At 39.6% G+C, this 21,911-nt stretch overlaps 1 protein-coding gene across 6 annotated transcripts in view; it reads left to right on the plus strand.

Moving 5' to 3' along the window:
* The window catches only part of LOC149153497 (uncharacterized), a 746,732-nt gene that overhangs the window by 325,243 nt on the left and 399,578 nt on the right, over nucleotides 1-21,911 (plus strand). For all 6 annotated transcript variants that reach the window (XM_089440793.1, XM_089440790.1, XM_089440791.1 and 3 more), the window contains one exon: nucleotides 9,141-9,206. In XM_089440793.1, coding sequence (XP_089296919.1) covers nucleotides 9,141-9,206 — 66 coding nt within the window. The remainder of the gene's footprint in view (nucleotides 1-9,140; nucleotides 9,207-21,911) is intronic.

Below are 21,911 nucleotides of genomic sequence, written 5' to 3' on the forward strand. Positions count from 1 at the left end.
GGGCTACCCCTGCCACCAGTAGAGGACGTGGTCTACCTCCTATAGCTCCTACTTCTAGTTCTTCAACTTCTAGAGCATGGCAGACTCCACTGCCAACTCCACCAGCACCAGCATCTACATTTAGAGGGAAAGGGAAAGCTGTGGCATTTTCTCGCAAGAGGGCCAGAAGAAATCAATAGGATTAGACTTTAGTTATTTTCTTCATTTTATTGTATATGACATTATGACATGATGAGATACATTATTATATTTTTTGTTGATATTTTGAGGCTGAGTTGGGACTCACGAGTCAGGACTTACTATTCAGGACATGATTCAATGTTATGTGTGATTTTAGCACTAGAAATGATATTAAACATCTTATATATTAGTTCTTTTATCATATTTATGTGTCAATGTATTTATTTTATGTTGTAGATGGTTTAGATATTAAAAAAATTGAAAAAAAATGAAAAAAAAAAGAATATTTTTGTACCAAACGATTTTTTCCCGATTATTTCCGATTATTTTTGATTATTTCCCGATAATTACGATTTTTTTTCCAATTTTTTCCTCGCGCCGATATTATCCCGATAACGATTAATGCAACATTGGTATTAATATAAGTCTGAGAGAGAATGTTCTAAAAGATATGGATCAATCCAAATATAATTTTAGCCATTGATTAGAGATTTAATCTTGGCCATTGAAGACTCAATAGAAAAGATATAAGAGAAAGCTTGAGGGTCAGTTGGAGACACACCAAGATTGATTAGTCAGTTCGATTTTCTGGAGTGGGGTTTGCTAAGAAAATTCGAACAAGTGATTTGAGTTGCAGCGAGGGGCAGTGAGTGCATAACAGAGAGGCAGAGATAATGCCAAAGGACCAATGCAGAGGCAGAGGAGGCTACGCAGAACCAGCAGGAGCCACGCAGAGGGCCAGAGTGACTGGACAGAGGCCAACAGGGCCTGCGTGGGTGACGCAGAGCGCAGAGCAGCAGAAGGTTGACCTAGAGGGCTTTAGAGTGACGTAGAGGCCGGGAGGGATGACGAAGAGCCTCAGAGAAGCGTTGGAGAGATTTTCGTGGAGCAGGCTTGCTGAATATTTGCTTTTGAAGAGAGGTATTACTGCTAGATAGATATCTCTATTAGGTGAGTCAGTTTGGCACCCTAGTTGTAGTCAAGAAAGTTGCTTAATAATAAAACCCTCAGAACTGTTGCACTGGTTTTCCCAAGTTGGATTTTTCCGGGGACGATTGTTCAAAAATAACGACGTCTCTTGTGTGTTTGTCTATTCTTTCAGTTGATGATCTGTAGATGGTTGAGACCACATTTGTGTTTATTTTCAGTATTTATATGGTTAAATAACTTGTTAAGGAATAAACAAGTAGGTGAAATAAATCGGATAATGCAGTAGGAATTTCTGATGTGTTAGATTCAGAAAAATCAACAGAAAAGAGGAATCCAATGCAATAATTATCTCCATCATATGAGCTGTCCTAAGGTGTAATTTGGCTCTAGTTGCCAATTTTAACACTTTTGCTGTTACTCTCCTACCTTCTCGACCCTTCTTTTCCCTTTGGTTAGAGGTGGTTATATTCATAATTGCAATGAAGTGTTGAAATAATTTATTTAGTTAAAGAGTTAATAATATATTGTCTTATTTAATTTTTCATATTAATTAAGTTGCTTTATTTATAGATTTAAACAAATCACTTTATTTTAACTATTAAATAAATTATTTTAGTTACTTTAATTAAATTAAATTATAAATTAAATAAATTTAATTTATAACTCATTATATATATATATATATATATATATATATATATATATGTTTTTGATTGAAGGATTATATATATAAGGTTGGTGCACATATGAAGGACCCCACTCGATATATTTATTATATTCTGATTATTATTTTACTTTGATAATCAATTCATTAACCTAAACTTAGACATTTTCTAATATTTGCTAGTATGTATACTAGTGCATTACATGCAGTTCATGCATATGTAGCTATTGTATGGATGCCTCGTATGCATGTTAATATTCACATTCTGTTTGTAATTGTAGGTCATCCATTACAATGAATACAAATTTGGCCCACCAAACTATGGGCTGTAGAATCAGAGTTGCCTAACTTGTATATGACGTTGAATGCGATGTATCGTATGACTTTGCTTGATGAGGAGGCACACATAGTTGGATCTTCAAGTGGACATGGCAACAATGCTCCCACTCCTAGAGAAGACATGGATGAAGACATATTTGATGATATATTTTTTCATTTATGATGATGTTTTAAACATTTGAACAATGAACATTGAATACCATAATATGCCATATGATAGTATCATAGTAGACTGCCAGTCATAGTTCATTTTGTACTTTGTACTATGTAGTGTGCATTATTAAATTTCATGATCATGTTGTCGTGTTGATTGAAATTTGGAACAGAAACAAAGAAACTTGATGATATGTTAAATCATGAATGTTATAATTGTTAGTTTTTGTAGCATCGAATGTGTTCTAGCCACGGAATTTGGTGGAGAGGCTAGAGTACATGAGATCTCCAAAACCCATAAATCGTCTTTGGAAATGGAAATTCTATCTAGAAGTGTCTCAATTAGATTATTTATCGTTTTTTAAATATTTCCTAAATCTAAGCTTAAGGAATATGGTTAATTAATCAATAGTATTTGAGATAAGGTGAGAATCATCTAGAAACTCACACGGATTGATCCAAAGATGATCCTAGCCATTGATTAATTTCTAATCTTGACCGTTGGTGCTCCAACAATAGATTATAAGAGGAGGGCGATGTGGTGATGGAGGATACACCAGTGCAGATACTCAGTTTCCCAGGCAGTTCGATTTTTTCAGTAGCAACAACTCAATAGAGAAGATAGAGCCAGAGGGTGAGTAGCAGGTGGAAGAGGAGGGCAACAACATTTCGGGAGGAAGGTTTCTAGTCACCGAAAGAGGCAAAGGAGGGAAGACCGAAATGATCAGAGGGCCAGCGTAAGCTCCGCATAGAGGGTGACACATGGAGTAGGTTAGGGAGGCAATTTCAGAGGCAAAAAATAGCTGTGGGGTGAGAGAAAATTCTCACGATAATTTTGCCAGTATTTTCCTCAAATTAGATTGTCAGTTGAGTATCTAAATTATTGTATTTAGAATTGTTGCTTAAGAATAATAGTAAAACCCTCATTTGCTGCATTGATTTTCCCTTATTGAGTTTTTCTGGGGACAATTGTCCAAAACTAATTGTGTCAAAATTCTTGTGTGTGTGCTAGAATTTTTTAGTTTTCAGTATTTTATTTTCTCTAGTATTTTTATGGTGAAAATTGCAGTTGTGATTTTATTCGTTGTTTGCAGTAGCAAAGAAACTGCATAATTAAAATTTTCAGTTAGAAGAATAATTTCTAGTTGTTGCAATGATAAAAATTTTACATGGTATTAGAGCGAGGTTGATCAACTAGAGAGATGAGGAAAATGAAGGAAAGGAATTTCGCTGCTCAAGAAGGGCGACAGACCGAAATTCCTAAAGGCAGCGCAGTATTTTGCTAAGGGGCTGAGTTGCTTGAGGAAAAATCGATTTTTCTGAGGGGCAGAAAAATTCGATCCTTAAATATCAAGTGATTCCAAATGCAGAGGGAGTAGTTCAATACCTTCGTTGGGCAGATCTCTAGCTAGACATAGAGGATTTTGCAACAGTTTGCTAGAGTAGAGCCAACGTCGAGGTGTTAAAGAGGAAAATCACACTATAAATTTTTTAGCATAACCATGGACAAAAGTAACATTAAGGAGACTTCAGATTTGTCTTCCAGATTGGAGGACGAATTTGCTTGCTTAGCAGGATCAACTTCACAAGGAGTTTGGTATATAGACAGTGGAGTATCAGCTCACATGACAAGGATTAGAGAATATTTCTCTAGCTACAAAGAGGAGCAGATGGAGTTCCAAATTACTATGGGAAACATAACGAAATGTACTCTAGTAGGGAGAGGTACCATAAATTTTCAGAGGGAGTCAGGAGCAAGCACCAACACTATAGATGTATTGCATGTGCCAGGATTGGGTATGAACCTGATTTTAGTATCCCAGTTACAGGATAAGGGGTATGATATTTAGTTCGTAGGGAAGAAAATGTATATCAAACACCCAAGCTGGAAAAAGGTAAGACAGATTGGAGTTCGAAGTAATAGATTATATCGATTATAGATTGATTCTCGAATGGCAGTAATAGGTAGTGACAGTAGCAGTGGGAAGGAGTTGAATGAGTTGTGGCATAGGATAATGGGACATCTACACCATGCAGCACTCAGGATGTTGAGTGAAATGGTAATAGGGGTTCCAGAACTTGGCATGGAACACGATGATTTGTGCAGAGGATGCGTACTTGGGAAGTATGGTAAGGCATCATTTCCAAGAAGTGACAACAGAACTAATGGCATGTTAGGACTCATAGATTCAGATATTTGCGGCCCGATGTCCACTAGAGCTCTCAACGGCGCCAAATATTTCGTCACCTTTATTGATGACCATTCTAGGAACACCTGGATCTACTTCTTAAAGACCAAAGATGAGGTATTTGATCGTTTCAGAGAGTTTAAAACTTTCATGGAGAATGCGACAGGGAAGAAGATCAAGGTGCTTCGCTCAGATAATGGTGAAGAATATATTGATAAAGACTTCATAGATTTTTTTTCTGAAGGAAGGCATCAAGAGAGAATGGAAAACTGCATAGAATTCACAACAGAATGGTGTAGCGGAGCAGAAAAACAAGGCCATTGTTGGAGCTGCAAAGGCTGTGTTATATGACCAGGATCTACCCATATTTCTATGGGTAGAAGCATGTAACACAACAGTATATATTCAGAACAGGACTTCTCATAGATCCTTGGGGAAGAAAACGCTAGAAGGAGTCTTCACAGGGAAGAAGCTAGAAGTTAGGCACTTCAGGAATTTTGGCAGCGTTGCTTATTGCCATGTGCAAGATGATAAACGTACCAAAGTGGATCAAACTACAGAGAAAGGGTTCTTCATTGGGTGCAACGAAACCTCAAAGGCGTACAAAATCTACATTCTTAGCAATAGAAAGATTGTAGTAAGGCGAGACGTGAAGTTCATGGAGGACCGAGCTTTTCAGGAGATCTCGTGATATGCCTGTAGGTGATCTAAATCAATCAGCAGAAGCTCCTTTGGTCCAGTAGTAGGGGAAACCACAAGGGCAGCTGGTGGGATAGGCAGGAGGATAGTCATAAGGATCGAGTACTATGACCAGTAGCAGTATTTCCTCAGGTGCAGGAAATCTGAGGAGTTCTCAATAGATGGCGCTGTAGAGGCAGGATGAGGAGCTGGCTGAACCTCCCACAAATAGTGTTCGAGCAAGCGGTGAGGTTCGTCAGACATTAAGATATGCAGAGGAGTTTATTGAAACTCCTAAGACGAATGAAAGGCAACGTTCACAACCTGACAGGTACCAAGCATTGGTGGCTTACGTTGCAAAACCTTCCAGCTTTCAGAAGGCCGCACAACATCAAGTGTGGATAGATGCCATGGTAGAAGAGTATAACTCTCTCATGACTAAAGATGTTTGGGAGGTAGTGCCAAGGGCAAAAGACAGATCGGTTGTAGGTTCTAGATGGATTTATAACATCAAATATGCGACACAACAGTGTGGAAAAGTAAAAGACTAGGTTCGTGGCAAAGGGGTATGCACAAAAAGAGGGGATAGATTATGAGGAAACCTTCGCCTCAGTTGCCATATACACTTCTATTCGGTTAGTTATATCCTTGGCAGCTGAGATGGGATGGCAGATTCACCAGATGGACGTCAAGAGAACCTTCTTGAACGGGGTGACAGAGGAAGAAGTGTACATAGAACAACCAGAGGGATTTGAGACTCATGAGAGGCACAGTCATGTGCGCAGATTGAAGAAAGCCCTATACGGACTCAAGTTGGCTCCCAGGGCATGGTATGGTAGGATTGGCAACTACTTCGAGTAGATGGGATTCATCAAGAGTGACGCAGATCCCAAACTTTACTATTTGATGGTAGAGGGTGAGCCACTCATTCTAGTTTTGTATGTGGATGATCTCATTTTAACAGGATCATCAGGGCTCATAGAGGACTGCAAGAGGAACCTAGCAACAAAATTTGACATGGAGGATTTGGGGTTGATGCACTATTTTCTAGGATTGGAAGTGTGGTAGAAGGATGGGCAGATCTTCCTTGGGAAAGGAAGATACACGACATATATTCTGAAGAGTTTCAAAATGTAGGATTGCAGACCCATGTCTACGCCCATGATCACCAATTGGAAGAAGATAGATGTGTCAGATGACAAGGATATCGACCCCACCTTGTATAGACAACTTATTGGGTCTCTCATGTATTTGATCAACACTAGGCCAGATATTTGCTTTGCAATGAATACCCTAAGTCAGTTCATGGTAGAGCTGAAGAGGGTACATTGAGCAGCAATGAGGCATATTTTGAGGTATGTTCGCGACACAATCGAGTATGGGTTGGGATATACTCGAGGGGATGACGTCAGTCTTTGTGGGTACACAAATGTAGATTGGGCAGGCAATTCAATGGATAGGAAAAGTACCTCTGGGTATTGCTTCAATGTTGGATCAAGGATGGTTTCTTGGTGTAGCAAGAAGCAAAAGTCAATAGCACTGAGCTCTGTAGAAGCAGAGTATATGGCAACCAACACGGCTACGTGCGAAGCTATATGGCTTTGGAAGATGCTAGTAAGCTTGTTCAGGCAGAGGATGGAGGCGATCAGTGTCTGTTGTGATAATCAGAGTGCATAAAGCTCTCCGAGAATCCAATGTTTCATGATAGGTCAAAGCATATCGATATTCGGCGTCATTTCATCAGAGATTGTGTACAAAGTGTAGCAGCCCAGTGATAGTATGTTCCTATGGAAGAGTAGGTTGCAGATATACTCATGAAAGCTCTAGGGAGAGCTAAGTTCGTTTATTTTAGAGAACAAATGGGTATGGTGGAGAACCCATTTCAGTAGCAGGGATAGGCTACCTTGGATGATTTTCAGTTGCAGATGTTGCAGTTGCAACAACAACAGATGAGAGGGAGTTGTAGTGCAGATGCACTGTTGGTAGCAGGTCAGCAGTAACATAGATGCAACGAATATCAAAGTTGCACAGTGGTTGGTGGGCAATATTGCTAGACATCAACAACGTGACAAAAGATGATACAGAGACAAGGTGCTGCTACAAGGTGTGCAGTAGCACTAGAACACTTTCCTCGCTAAGAGGGAGTGTTAGTTTTTGTATCATCGAATGTGCTCTAGCCACGAAATTGGTGGAGAGGTTAGAATACATGAGATCTCCAAAACCCAGAAATTGTTTATGAAAATTCCGCCTAGAAGTGTCTCAATTAGATTTTAACCGTTTGTTAAATATTTCCTATGTCTAAACTTAGGGAATATGGTTAAGTAATTAGTATTAATTGGATAAGGTGTGAATCATCTAGAAACTCACACTGATCGATCCATAGATGATCCTAGCCATTGATTAAGTTATAATCTTGGCTGTTGGTGCTCCAACAATGGATTATAAGAGAAGGTCGATGTGGTGATGGAGGATACACCACTGCAGATACTCAATTGCCTAGGCAGTTCGATTTTTTTAGTAGCAGTAGCTCAACAAAGAAGATAGAGCTAGAGGGTGAGTATCAGGTGGAAGAGGAGGGTATGAACATTCCGGGAGGAAGGTTTCAAGTCCTCAAAAGAGGCAAAGGAAGGAAGGAAGGCCGAAATTCTCAGAGGGCCAGCATAAGCTCTGCGTAGAGGGTGACACAGGGAGCTTAGTGCAAAGGCTAGGGAGGCAATTTCGGAGGTAGAAAATAGTTGTGGGGTGAGAGAAAATTCTCAAAATAATTTTGCTAGTATTTTCCTTAGATTAGATTGTCAGTTGGGCATCTAAATTATTGTACTTAGAATTTCTACAGAAGAATAATAATAAAACTCTCATCTGCTGCATTGGTTTTCCCACATTGGGTTTTTCCGAGGACAATTGTCCAAAAATAACTGTGTCAAAATTCTCGTGTGTGTGCTAGAATTTCTCAGTTTTCAGTATTTTATTTTCTGTAGTATTTTTATGGCAAAAATTGCAGCTATGATTTTAATCGTTGTTTGCAGTAGCAAATAAACTGCATAATTAAATTTTTCATCTTGAAGAATAATTTCCAGTTGCTGCAATAGATAAAAATTTCACAATAATAATCACTAATGATGATGATAATGTTTATGCTGAATTGATGATGATGATTTGTTTATGTTGAATTCATGATGATGATTATGTCTTTTTAGATATAGAATCAAGATTCTAAAAGATGAATGGTAATATGAAGTTCTTATTTTTTTTTATATATGTGTGTGTGCGCCATTTTCTTGCCGTATCGTATCCGATTTTTTTGAAAATTTGTCATATCCGTATCCGTTCCTGTATCTGTTTCAGTGAAACTTAGCCCACAAGAGAGGGCATGGTTGCCGAGGTATCAGTGGACAACTTGACTGATTGTTTCATTCAATTTTTCTAGTGGAGAGATTAGGAATTTCCTCTAGGGGTAATCTGAAACTTGAAAGATAATAGGTAGCATTAGATGTCCTTAGGCATATGCTGCTTTTCATTATGATTCTAATTTTGGATAGGCGAAGCTTCAAATAGAAAATCTACCATTATCACAAATTTTCTTATTTAGCTGTGTAGTCTATCTTCTTGAATGTTGTGATAAAATTTTAAAAATTATAAATGGTGAGTGCATGTTTGTTGAGAGTTGATATTTTATTAGTTGGTTTTAATTCTTAAGAAGACTCTTATTTCTAAATTCAAAATATTTGAAACATACCCAAATTAGTGTGTAAAGATCTAACATTGTTTGGATACATGCAAATACTATTTATATATGTAGTCAAGAAAAGCACCTCATGTATGTGTCTTCTATTTTGTTGTTGTTTTGTTATGAGTACATTTTAGATTAAGTGTTTTGATGTGACTCTTAATTTGTTTATGTAGGTGATGGGTTTGGTTTTCTAATTTACGACATATAGCAGCAGAAATATTTTAAACCATTTATGTTGAATATTCTTTAAAATCTTATATAAATTACTTTTCTGCAGGTCTATCACCCACCTTTGGCCACAATAAATATAGGATCACTGTTGGGGAAAATTTCAAGTTTGAAGGTGACTAACTTTATTGTATTTTATTGGTGTGGCAGTTTAAGCATTATTGCTAGAAGATTTGCATCTTGTAATTTGTATTTATGAACCTAAGCAACTTGGATTGAGGCTATCTAAAATGTTTTAAGTGAAATATCGAGGAGTTAAAGATACCTATTTTTGTTGCATAGTCTTAAACATTTGTTTAGCAATTGGGGCTTCACTTTCTTCAATTATTTTGGCTTAGTATCTTTTATATGTAAGGATTTTCTTAGTGTAGTGATTGAGGTGTTTTATTCCAACCATTGTCATTGACATACATGAGACATTTTCTCTTTTTGGTCTTTAGGTTCAATGGAGGTAATTAATGCCTATCATCCTGACTGCCTAGGATACTGTTTTCATTTATCATATTCTAGGTCTTTCAATGAACACCTTTTGGTTCTATCCTTACAACAATGACAATAGTAAGGACCTATTGATTATAAATTGCAACATTGTACTATCAATCAACTGCTTCCAACAAATTTTACACTCCATGTTCCATTGTAGGATCCTTAAACTCTAGACTTGAAGCACAAACCATATATATGATCATAAATGAAGGAAACTAGATACAAGAGATAAATAAGATGAAATATGTGGAATATACCCTTGTATTGTGATAGTTAGAAGAAAGAAAGCAATGTTCACTTGCCTTTTAAGGAGGGCTGACCTTTGCCAAATCAAATCAAATTAAACTGTCCTGTGACCAAGCCCAAGTCAAACCTAGTCAAACTTCCCATGAATAGCCTCCGAAATTCAGTCAACAGTGCCTCAGAAATTTCGGCCTGCCACAAAGAATTTGTCCTTCAATTCTTCCAATAGATTTGTCCTTTTGGCAACCTCAAATTCATCCTTTAAGTCCCGAAATTCTGCCTTAGATGATACGAATTAGCCTCATATGTGATTCAAATTTTTTATATCCAAAATGGAGAGGATGAATGCCAATATATAGTTGTTGAATGAGCCGAATTGTTGTGTCCCTTCACTGGGGCTGACTTGAAGCCAACCTTTCATTTGGAGGCAAAAATTCACAATTTGAAAATTCAGATTTTACTTCTTTTAAAGCTGACTTGAAGTACAATTCATATTTGTCATTTTGGAGGGCTAAAACAAATTATGAAGACCAACCTTAGCCACAAAACTTCAACACTCCCTCTTAGCTAAGAAGGTTTTCATAATGACTTCCACAAATGTTCTCTTGTTGAAAATTTCTATATTCCAAGAAAAGGTTGAATGAGCTCAGCTATGTTGATGAATCCATCCAGCACATGTTCAACACCAGAACGATGTGGAAAGCACCGTCGCATCAGCATCACAGGAGGAACAAGTCACCCACTAGTCCTAGGGTTACCAACTCAACAAGTCGTCATTTGGAGACATGTCACGAACCCCACTTGACCGAAGGTGAACCTCGGGCCCATTTACCATTCCCATATGTCATCACATGTCATGAATGGTAAACACCTGTCCAATGCTATGAGGCACAAGCTCAACCCACTAGCCAAACCCCATGACAATATGGTCAAAATCCATGATTGGGGGAGCAATCCAGGCTTTGAGGCTCACTGTGCCAATCTCCCCAACCATAAACAATGGTTTCCCATTCAAAATCCATGACCTAATGGAGCAATCCAAGCTTTGATGCTCATTGGGCCAATCTTTGCAATCATAAGTCATGGTTTCCCGATCAAACCCCATGACCTAAGAGAGCAATCTAGGCCTTGATGTTTATAACATCAATACTCCCTTTCACCAAGGGAGGGATTATCAACCACTCCCAGCTTGTCCTAGTGGTATGCCAACCTCATCCAAGGACAAAGGTTTTGATCATAGAAATACATAGGAGCCTCACTGCTCCATGTGCTTTGACCGGTCATCACAGTTGTCTCTGCACTTGCTCAAAGAATCCTAAAGCTACTTGTCTTCACAACTTGCCAAGCAACTTGCAGTATACTCTATTTCAGTAGTGTTGTCATCTTCCTGCTCATCATAGCAGATCCCCAAATGGAATCCGTGAATCCTAGCAGCTGTACTCAACACATGCCTTGTCTCAATCATAAACTAACAAGCTTTCTTCGTTGGATCCATTACCACAATTGCTTTCTAGTCATCTCGGTGATCTAGGTAGCTCCCTCTATAGTAGAGGCAAATCTCTTTGCCATTGTTGCTCCCTTTGACAGACGAGTCCTTCAAATTTTGTTGGCTAACTTGTTTCTTCTGAACTAGGAGCCTTTCAACATGATTCGAGATATCAATACATTTTTTCTTCCTCTTTAAGATGAATCACTCAAGGGAGAATCCCCTTGTCACACATTTTGCTTCGTTCTTGCAATACTTCCATCTATTGCCAAAGCCTTGGTAGCCTTCACAGTGTACCCACAATGCTCACTAGGAGGCCATGGAAAGATGATTACAACCCAACAAAAGAGACAAACTGATTGGTTCTTGTGTATGTATTTTCTCTGTGTAATTATGTGATAACTGTAGTAGAATTTATTTTAATATTTGCTGAAGGGATTTCGTCAATAACTTATTGTGAAGAATAAGTAGGTGAAATAAATCAGTGGCTACAGTAGAATTTCAGGTTAGAAATTTTCACATTGTATCAGAGAAGAGATCTGGCAATAGGAGAGAAGAATCGACTATGGATCAAGAGCATAATGCAGAGGCATCAACTCAAAGGGACTCATGCTGATTTCCAGAAGATAGCACAAGAGACATGGATCACGATTATTCTATGTTAGCTTCCAGACTAGAAGAAGAAGTCGCTTGCCTAGCAAGCTTTGCCTCCTTCGAGGTCTGGTATATAGATAGTGGAGCTTCCTGGCATATGACAGGAATTCGAGAATGTTTTTCAGATTATCAGGAAGAAAGGATGAATTTTCAGATCACGATGGTAAATAAGGCAAAGTGTATCCCTGTAGGAAGAGGAACTGTAGACTTTCAAACCGAAGCAGGAGAACTTTGAGCAACCAATGTGCTGCATATGCCAGGATTGAGGATGAACTTACTCTCCATATCTCAACTTCAAAACAAGGGCTATGACGTTTTCTTCATTAAGGAGAAGTATATGTCAAACACTCGAGTTGGAAAAAGAAGGCCCATATTGGAATCAAAAGTAACAGGCTGTATAGATTACAACTAGAATCTCCAATGACACTTATAAGAAACAATGGGGATAAAGATTTGAATGAACTATGGCACAGGAGGATTGGACACTTACACCATGGGGCTCTGAGAATTCTCAGGAAAACAGTATGAGGAGTTCGAGAACTAAGTCCCGAACGAGATGATGTATGTAGAGGGTGCGCTCTGGGCAAGTATGCCAAAGCAGCATTTTCCAGAAGTAACAATAAGCTAAGAGTGTTCTAGGATTGATACACTTAGACATCTACGGACCGATGTCCACAAAAGCTCTTAGTGGTGCCGAATACTTCGTCACCTTCATCGATGACCATTCCAGGAAGACTTGGATCTACTTTTTGAAAACCAAGGATGAGGTTTTGGTTGATTCAAGGAGTTCAAGGCCCTAGTGGAGAATCTGATAGGAAAGAAGATAAAAATGTTGCACTCAGACAATGGTGGAGAGTATGTTGACAAGGACTTCACCGATTTTTGCGTTAGGGAAGCCATCAGAAGAGAGTGGACAACTCCCTACAATCTAGAGCAGAATGGAGTAGTGGAAAGGAAAAACAAGACTATTGTGAAGTAGCTAGAGAAATGCTGTATGATCAAGATATGCCCAAATTCCTATGGGCAAAAGCATGCAGCACGACAGTTTATGTGTAGAACAGGACTCCACACAGGGCATTGGTCAAAATGATTCCATAAAAGGTCTTCACTGGGAAGACACCCGAAGTGAGTCATTTCAGGATATTTTGGAGTTTGGTGTATTGCCGTATACTCGAAGAAAAGAGGAAGAAATTAGATCAAACTGGTGAGAAAGGATATCTTGTGGGATATAGCGAGAATGCTAAGGCATATATAGTCTATCTTCTAGGGAGTGGGAAGGTAGTAGTTTGACGGGATGTAAAGTTCATGGAGGACAGAGCTTTCAAGAAATCCCGAGAAATGCCTTCAGAGGAGCAATCAAAAGACGATCTGTTGGTCCAACCACTTCCACCAACAGAAACTAGTACCGACAATTCTCCTAAAGCGAACACTTCAGAACAGTGGGAATATAGGAAGAGGAAGAGCCGATAGATGTACCCACTACTAGTGGAAGAATGAGCTAGGAACTCCGACAGATTCTACGGGATGCAAAGGACTTCATTAGTGCACCCAGGAATGACAAAAGGGAGCGAAAACAACTAGACATATACCAGGCCCTATTAGCTCAAGTTGGGGAACCGTCTAGTTTTGAGGAGGCTGTTTAACATCAAGTATGGGTAGATGCTATGGTGAAGGAATACAATTTTATAATGGTCAATGATGTCTGAGAAGTGGTACCTAGGCCTCAGGATAGGTCAATAGTAGGTTTGAGATGGATCTACAATGTCAAATATGTTGCAGACGACAACGTGGAGAAATACAAAGCCAGGTTTGTGGCTAAGGGTATTCTCAGAAGGAAGGGATAGACTACGAAAAAACCTTCGCTCCAGTAGCCAAGTATACTTCTATTAGAACTGTGATATCCCTTGTAGCACAAATGGGGTGGGAGATTCACTAGCTGGATGTCAAGACAATATTCTTGAACGAGCTGATAGAAGGGGAAGTATACATTGAACAACCAGAGGGTTTTGAGACACATGAGAAGAAATCTCATGTATGTAGATTAAAGAAAGCCTTGTATGGGCTTAAATAGGCACCTAGAGCATGGTACGGTCGAATTGATGGCTACTTGCAGAAGATGGGGTTCGTCAAGAGTGACGCAGATCCTAATATTTACTATCTTGTCATAGAGAATGAGCCTCTAATCCTGGTGTTATATGTGGATGATCTTTTTCTGACAGGATCATCCAAGCTCATCAAAAACTGCAAGAAGAACCTAGCCACAAAATTCGACATGAAGGATTTGGGACAGATGCATTATTTCCTGTGGTGGGAAGTTTGGCAGCAGAAGGTTGAGATCTTCCTTGGACAAGGGAGATATGTTATAGAGATCTTGAAGAGATTCAGGATGCAGGACTGTAGACCTATGGCTACTCCAATGATCACCAACTGGAAGAAGATTGATGCATTAGAAGACAAAGATGTTGATCCCACCTTGTACAGGCAACTTATATGGTCCTTGATGTATCTGGTCAATACTAGGCCAGACATTTGTTACGCTATCAACACGCTTAGTTAGTTCATGGTGGAACCCAAGAGGGTGCACTGGGAAATAGCCAAACATGCTCTCAGATATATACAAGAAAAAATCGAGCATGGACTATTGTACACCCAAGGCAATGACATCAGGGTGAGTGGGTTCACTGATGCAGATTGGGCTGGAAGTTTAGTAGATCGGAAAAGTACAACTAGGTATTGTTTTAACATTGGATCAGGAATGACCTCCTGATGTAGTAGAAAACATAAATCTGTGGCTCTGAGCTCAATTGAAGCAGAATATATGGCAGCTAGCACAACTTCGTGCGAAGCCATATGGCTTAGGAAATTGCTTGTGAATCTATTCAGGAGAAGGATGGAAGCGACTAGGATTTTGTGTGATAATCAGAGTTGCATCAAGCTCTCTGAAAGTCCAGTTTTTCATGATTGATCGAAGCACATTGATATCAGCTATCACTTTGTCAGAGACTGTGTCCAACGATGGGCAATATAGTTGAGGTACACTCCTACAGGAGAACTGGTGGCAGACATCCTCAGCAAGGCTCTAGGAAGAACAAAGTTTGTTTATTTCAGGGAGAAGATGGGGATGGTGAAGAATCCATTTCAGTAGTAGAAATGGATAGGTATCGCGAGTTGCAGTGCAGTAGTTAGCAGTGACAGTGCTATGGGCAACATGATGTAGCATGTTGAGAGGGAGCTGCAATACAGATGTAGCAGTGGCAGTGGTGGTGTCATGGGCAACAGTACATGGAGCAGTAGTGCAATGGATGTGGGGCAATCGACCAAGCATCAACACAGAGGGCTGATGCGGAGGATCAGTGTGATGCTTCTATGGTGAAGTATTGCTAGAGCACATTCCTTGCTAAGAGGGAGTCTAGATTTTTGGTAGCATCGGATGTGCTCTAGCCTTGAAATTTGGTGGAGAGGCTAAGGCATATGAGATCTCCATGGCCTATAAATCGTTTGGAGAAATTCCACCCGCATAAGGAGTTATTAAAATAATTAATATTTTTAATGGGTTTCTAAATCTAAACTTAGGAAAATTAAAATATTAATGGGTATTAATAAAGATAGGAGTGAGAATCTTCTACGAGACAAGGATCAAGTCTGTTTTAATCTTAGCCGTTGATTAGAAACTTAATCATTGGTCGTTGATTCATCAACATGAAAAGTATAAGAGAAGACTTGAGGATCATTTGGAGACACACTGGCATATACTCAGTATCTCACAGAAAATCGATTCTCAAAGAGAAGGAGACCGATTTCAAAGGGAGAGTTGTAAGGTGGAGGAAGAGGAGGGCATCAACAACAGTCAATCTCTGAGGAGGTGATGCAGGGACATTGAGAGACAGCGCAAGGGAGACACAACCCTCACGTAGGCTGATGCAGAGGGACGCAGAGCCATGCAGAGCCACGCTGAGTCATGCAGAATTGATGCAGAAGTGGGAGAAGGGTCTCCAAGGTGTCATAAAGTTTCCAAGGGAAAGTCTCAGGTGTTTTCTCTCAGTTTCTCTGCAAATCATTCCTTATAAAAGCGATTGTTGCGGAAGATTAATAAAACTCTCATTCGCAACATCGATTTTCCCACATTGGATTTTTCTGGGGACAATTGTCCAAAAACATCTGTGCTGATATGATTGGTTCTTATGTATGTATTTTCTCTGTGTAATTATGTGATAACTGCGGTAGAAATTATTTCAATATTTGTTGAAGGGATTTCGTAAATAACCTATTGTGAAGAATAAGTAGGTGAAATAAATTAGTAGCTGCAGTAGAATTTCAGGCTAGAAATTTTCATAGGAAGCAGCGAGGCATATTCTGAGATATATTTGCTTCAGAGTAGAGTATGGATTGAGATATACTCGAGGGGATGATGTCAGACTTTGTGGGTACATAGATGCAGATTGGGCAGGCAGTTCAGTGGATAGGAAAAGTACCTTTGGGTACTGCTTCAGTGTTGGATCAGGGATGGTTTCTTGGTGTAGTAGGATGCAGAAGTCAGTAGCATTGAGCTTTGCAGAAGTAGGGTACATGGTAACCAGCACATCCACGTGAGAAGCTGTATGGTTTCGGACACTGCTAGTGAGCTTGTTCAGGTAGAGGATGGAAGCAACCAATGTCTATTGTGATAATCAAAGTTGCATCAAGCTCTCTGAGAATCTAGTGTTTCATGACAAGTTAAAGAACATCAATATTTGGTGTCACTTCTTCAGGGATTGTGTACAACGAGGAGCAATCCAGCTACAATATGTTCCCACAGAAGTGCAGGTTGTAGATATACTAACAAAAGCTTTAGGGAGAGCTATGTTCGTTTCTTTTACAGAACATATGGGTATGGTGGAGAACCTGTTTTAGTAGTAGGGACAAGCTATTTTGGATGCTTCTCAGTTGCAGTTGTTGTAGTTGTAGCAACAACAGATGAGAGGGAGTTGCAGTGCAGATGCAGTGTTGCAGCAGTTCAACAGGGTCAACAACAACACAGATGCAATGTATATCAGAGGTTTTCAGTGGTTGGTGGGCAGTATGACCAGACATCAACAACGTGACAGGTGATGATGCAGAGACACGACACTGTCACATTATGTGTAGTAGAGCACTAGAACACATTCCTTGCTAAGATGGAGTGTTATTTTTTTAGCATCGGATGTGTTCTAGCCATGGAATTTTGTGGAGAGGCTAGAATACATGAGATCTCCAAAACTTAGAAATCGTTTTTGGAAATTCCACCTAGAAGTGACTAATTTAGATTATTAACCGATTTTTAAATATTTCCTAAGTCTTAACTTAGGGAAAATCGTTAATTAATCAGTATTAATTGAGATAAGGTGAGAATCATCTAGAAACTCACACAGATCGATCCAGATATTGTCCTATCCATTGATTAAATTTTAATCTTGGCCTTTGGTGCTCCAACAATGGATTATAAGAGGAAGTCTGCAGATACTTAGTTGCCTAGGCAATTTAATTTTCTCAGAAGCAACAAATCAACAGAGAAGATAGAGCTAGAGGGTGAGTAGTAGGTGGAAGAGAAGAGGCAACAACAAGAGGATGAGTTATTTCCAGTTCAGGAATACGCGAGTCAAGGAACACTAGTGTAGGAAGCACGAGTGTCGAGGTTGCTTAGGGTATATCTTTGCCAGATTTTCTTGCTGTGGATTGCTAGTTTTTGGCATCCAAATTGTACTTAGATTTGCTGTTGAATATTATTAATAAAAGCCCTCACTGTTGCATTGATTTTTGGTAGCATTAGATGTGCTCTAGCCTTGAAATTTGATCAAGAGGCTAAGGCATATGAGATCTCCAAGACCCAAAAATTGTTTGGCGAAATTCCACCCGGATGAGGAGCTATTAAAATAATTAATATTTTTAATGGGTTCCTAAGTCTAAACATAAGAAAATTAAAATATAAATGACTATTAATAAATATAAGGGTGAGAAGCTTCCAAGAGACAAGGATCAAGTCTGTTTTAATCTTAGCCGTTGATTAGAGACTTAATCTCGGCCGTTGATTAATCAGCATGAAAAGTATAAGAGAAGACTTGAGGATCATTTGGAGACACACTGAAAGATACTCAGTCTCTCAAGGAAAATCGATTCTCAAAGAGGAGTGTTGATTTGGGGTAGCATCGGATGTGCTTTAGTCACGAAATTTGGTGGATAGGTTCGGGCACATGAGATCTCCAATACCCAGAAAGGGTTTGGGCAGATTCTAAACAAATCAGGAGATATTAAAATAATTAATATTTTTAATGAAATCCCTAACTCTAAACTTAGGGAAAATAAAATATTAATGTGTATTAATATGAATTTGTGTTAGAATGGTCCAAAAGACTAGATCAAGCTAGATCTAATCTTAGCCGTTGATTAGGGACTTAATCTCGGCCGTTGAGATGTCAACAAGAAATGTATAAGAGTAGGCTTGAGGGTCACTTGGAGAACATATTGAGGGAGACTAGGCAGTGCAATTTCTGGAGCGGGGTTTGCTGAGAAATTGAACCAGTGGTCTGGAGAGCAGTGAGGAGGCAACAAGTACAAAACAGAGAGACGGGATGTAAGAACTGTGAATAATTTAAACAACTATTCCCTATGAACAGAGTATGAAATAACAGAATATTACAGCCATTGCAGAGACAATAAATGCTTCTAGAATTACACATCATGATCCTGTGATAAAAATTCCTGAATTTTATAAATTTAATTGACAGAACCAATGAAAGTACTTACCTGTAATCCTACGGTCGATGATGCCTCAAACTACTCCTGCTTCGGTTACCAAAAGACCGAAACCACCCAGCCAAACTGAGCAGAACCTCGCTACTCAGTCCAGTAAACTTCTCAGTTGAAGCAGACTGTTCCCCCGTGCCCAGAAACCTCAGAACAAGTAAGGCCTCAACTCTTCCTGATGATAAACAAACTCTGTGTATAAGTTTTTCTCCTCCTTTTTCTCCCCCTGCCTCCAACCGTCCCTTCCTTCTTATAAGTTTCCATTTACCGACATTCTCCTTCACTGTGTCTAAATTATGATGCGTGTCGATTTTTATAAACAAAATTTGATTTGATTTTATCTGCATATCTTAATTTGAAATAAAGTTTATTTATTTATTTAATGATTTATTTTAATTTATTTAATTTATAATTTATAACTTAATTAATTTTATTTAATTTCATAAATATTAATTTACTATAAGTGGGTCATTACACGGGAGATCAACGCAGAGCCAGAAGAGGTAGACGCAGAGCTAGAGGAAGCCACACAGAGGCAGAAGAGGTAGACATAGAGCCAGAGGAAGCCACACAGAGGCAGCAGAGACTGCGCAAAGCGAGAAGGGCTTGCGCCATCCATGCAGAAGCTGCAGGAGTGACGTAGAAGGCCAGAGAGGCTACGTAGAGTCTTAGTAGGCTGACATAGAGCCTCAGTGGGCTGACGTAGAGGGTTTTTAGGTTGACGCAGAGATCAGTAGGGCCTACGCTGGGTTCAGAAGAAGTGTTGGAAATTTGTCTATCTGTGGGTAAGCCAGTTTGGCACCCTGTTGTACTAGAAAATTGCTGAATAATAAAATCCTCCCTTGCTGCACCGATTTTCCCACATTGGGTTTTTCCGGGGACATTAGTCCAAAATAACTGTGTCAATGTGTGCATATGTTTGTTTCTGTATTACGGTGTGATATTTGCAGCAATATTTATTTTAATGTTTGTTGAAGTAATTTCATGAATAACTTATGATGAAATAAGTAGGAAAAGTAAATCAGTTGCTGCAGTGATAGAATTTTCACATGGTACCAGAGCAAGTAAGTAGAGATAGAAAGGGAAAATCAGTTATGGGTCGAGACCACGATGCAGAGGCATCCACCTCAGGGGACTCACGTAGATTTTCAGAAGATTGCACAAGAGAGAGAGATTTCGATTTCTCTATGTTGGCTTCTAGGTTGGAAGAAGAAGTGGCATGCATGACTAGTGTTGCATCATCAAAAGTGTGGTATATAGATAGTGGACCCTGATGGCATATGACGAGAGTCAGGGAGTGTTTCTCAGAATATCGAGAAGAGAAAATGAATTTTCAGATCACCATGGGGAACAAGGCAAAGTGTACTCCAATAGGAAAGGGTACAATAGTTTTTCAGATAGAATCAGGATAACAGTTCCGTGCCACAAATGTGCTGCATGTACCAGGATTGGGGATGAACTTACTTTCCATGTCACAACTGCAAGGCAAGGGCTATGATGTTTACTTCATCAAAGAAAAGGTATACGTCAAACACCCGAGCTGGAAAAAGAAAGTGTTGATCAGGATCAAAAGTAATTGGTTGTATAGATCACAACTAGAATCTCCAATGGCACTAATAGGCAGTCATGGGGACAAAGACTTGAATGAACTATGACACAAAAGGATGGGTCACTTGCACCATGGAGCTCTGAGAATTCTCATGAGCACTGTAATCAGAGTTCCGAGTCTGAGTATGGAACGAGATGATGTATGCAGGGGATGCGCTCTAGGAAAGTATGCCAAGGTGGCATTTCCTAGGAGCAACCACAGGGCCAAGAGTGTACTAGGATTGATACACTCAGATATCTACAGACCTATGTCCGTCAAAGCTCTCAGCAGTGCTGAGTATTTCCTTACCTTCATTGATGACGACTCGAGGAAAACTTGGATCTATTTTGCTGAAAACCAAGGATGAGGTTTTCTGTCGATTCAAGGAGTTCAAGGCTCTAGTGGAGAATCTAATAGGTAAGAAAATAAAACTCTTGCGCTTAGATAATGGTGGATAGTATGTCGATAAGGACTTCACTGATTATTGCGCTAAGGAGGGCATCAGAAGAGAGTGGACAACTCCCTACAATCCGGAGCAGAATGAGGTGGCAGAAAGGAAAAACAGGACTATTGTAGAAGCAGCTAAGGCCATGCTGTATGATCAGGATATGTCCAAATTCCTGTGGGAGGAAGCATGCAACATAGCTGGCTACGTTTAGAACAAGACTCCTCATCGAGCATTGGGAAAGATTACTGCAAAGAAAGTCTTCACTGGGAAGATGCTTGAAGTCAGTCATTTCAGTGTATTTGGGAGTTAGCATATTGTCACATACTCGAAGAAAAGAGGAGGAAGTTGGATCAGACTGCATAAAAGGGGTATATGGTAGGATATAGCGAGAACGCTAAGGCATACAGAATCTATCTTACAGGAAGCAGGAAGGTAGTAGTACGACGAGATGTAAAGTTCATGGAGGACAGAGCTTTCATAAGATCTCGCGAAATGCCTTCCGAGGAGCAGTTGAGAGAGGATCCGTTGGTCATGCCTCTTCAACCAACAAAAGTGAAGAATTCTTCCTCAGATCAGGAAGATTCTCAGATGAGGAGGAGGAGCAAATAGAAGCACCTGCTGGCAGAGGAAGAACCAGCAGGGAACTTCGTCAGATTCTGTGTGATGCAGAGAACTTCATTGGAGAGCCAAGGAACAATAAAAGAGAGCGAAAACAACCAGACAAGTATGAGGCGTTAGTAGCTCAGGATGGGGAACATGCCAGCTTCAAGGAGGCGGCTTAGCATCAGGTCTGGCTAGATGCGATGGTGGAGGAGTATAACTCCATAATGGTAAACGATGTCTGAGAGATGGTGTCAAGGCCTCAAGACAGATCTGTGGTAGATTCAAGATGGATCTACAAGATCAAATATGCTGCGGACGACAGTGTTGAAAAATACAAGGCCAGGGTTGTGGCTAAGGGGTATGCTCAAAAGGAAGGGATTGACTATGAGGAAACCTTCGCCCCGGTATCCAGGTATACATCTATGAGGACTGTGATATCTCTTGCAGCCCAGATGGGATGGGAGATCCATCAGATGGATGTTAAGACGATATTTTTAAACGGGGTAATAGAAGAAGAGGTATACATTGAACAACTAGAGGGCTTTGAGACTCA

The sequence above is a fragment of the Pinus tabuliformis genome, chromosome 9 (assembly GCF_031772625.1).
Source record: "Pinus tabuliformis cultivar Carrire ecotype Pingquan chromosome 9, CPIR1, whole genome shotgun sequence".
NCBI lineage: Eukaryota > Viridiplantae > Streptophyta > Pinopsida > Pinales > Pinaceae > Pinus > Pinus tabuliformis.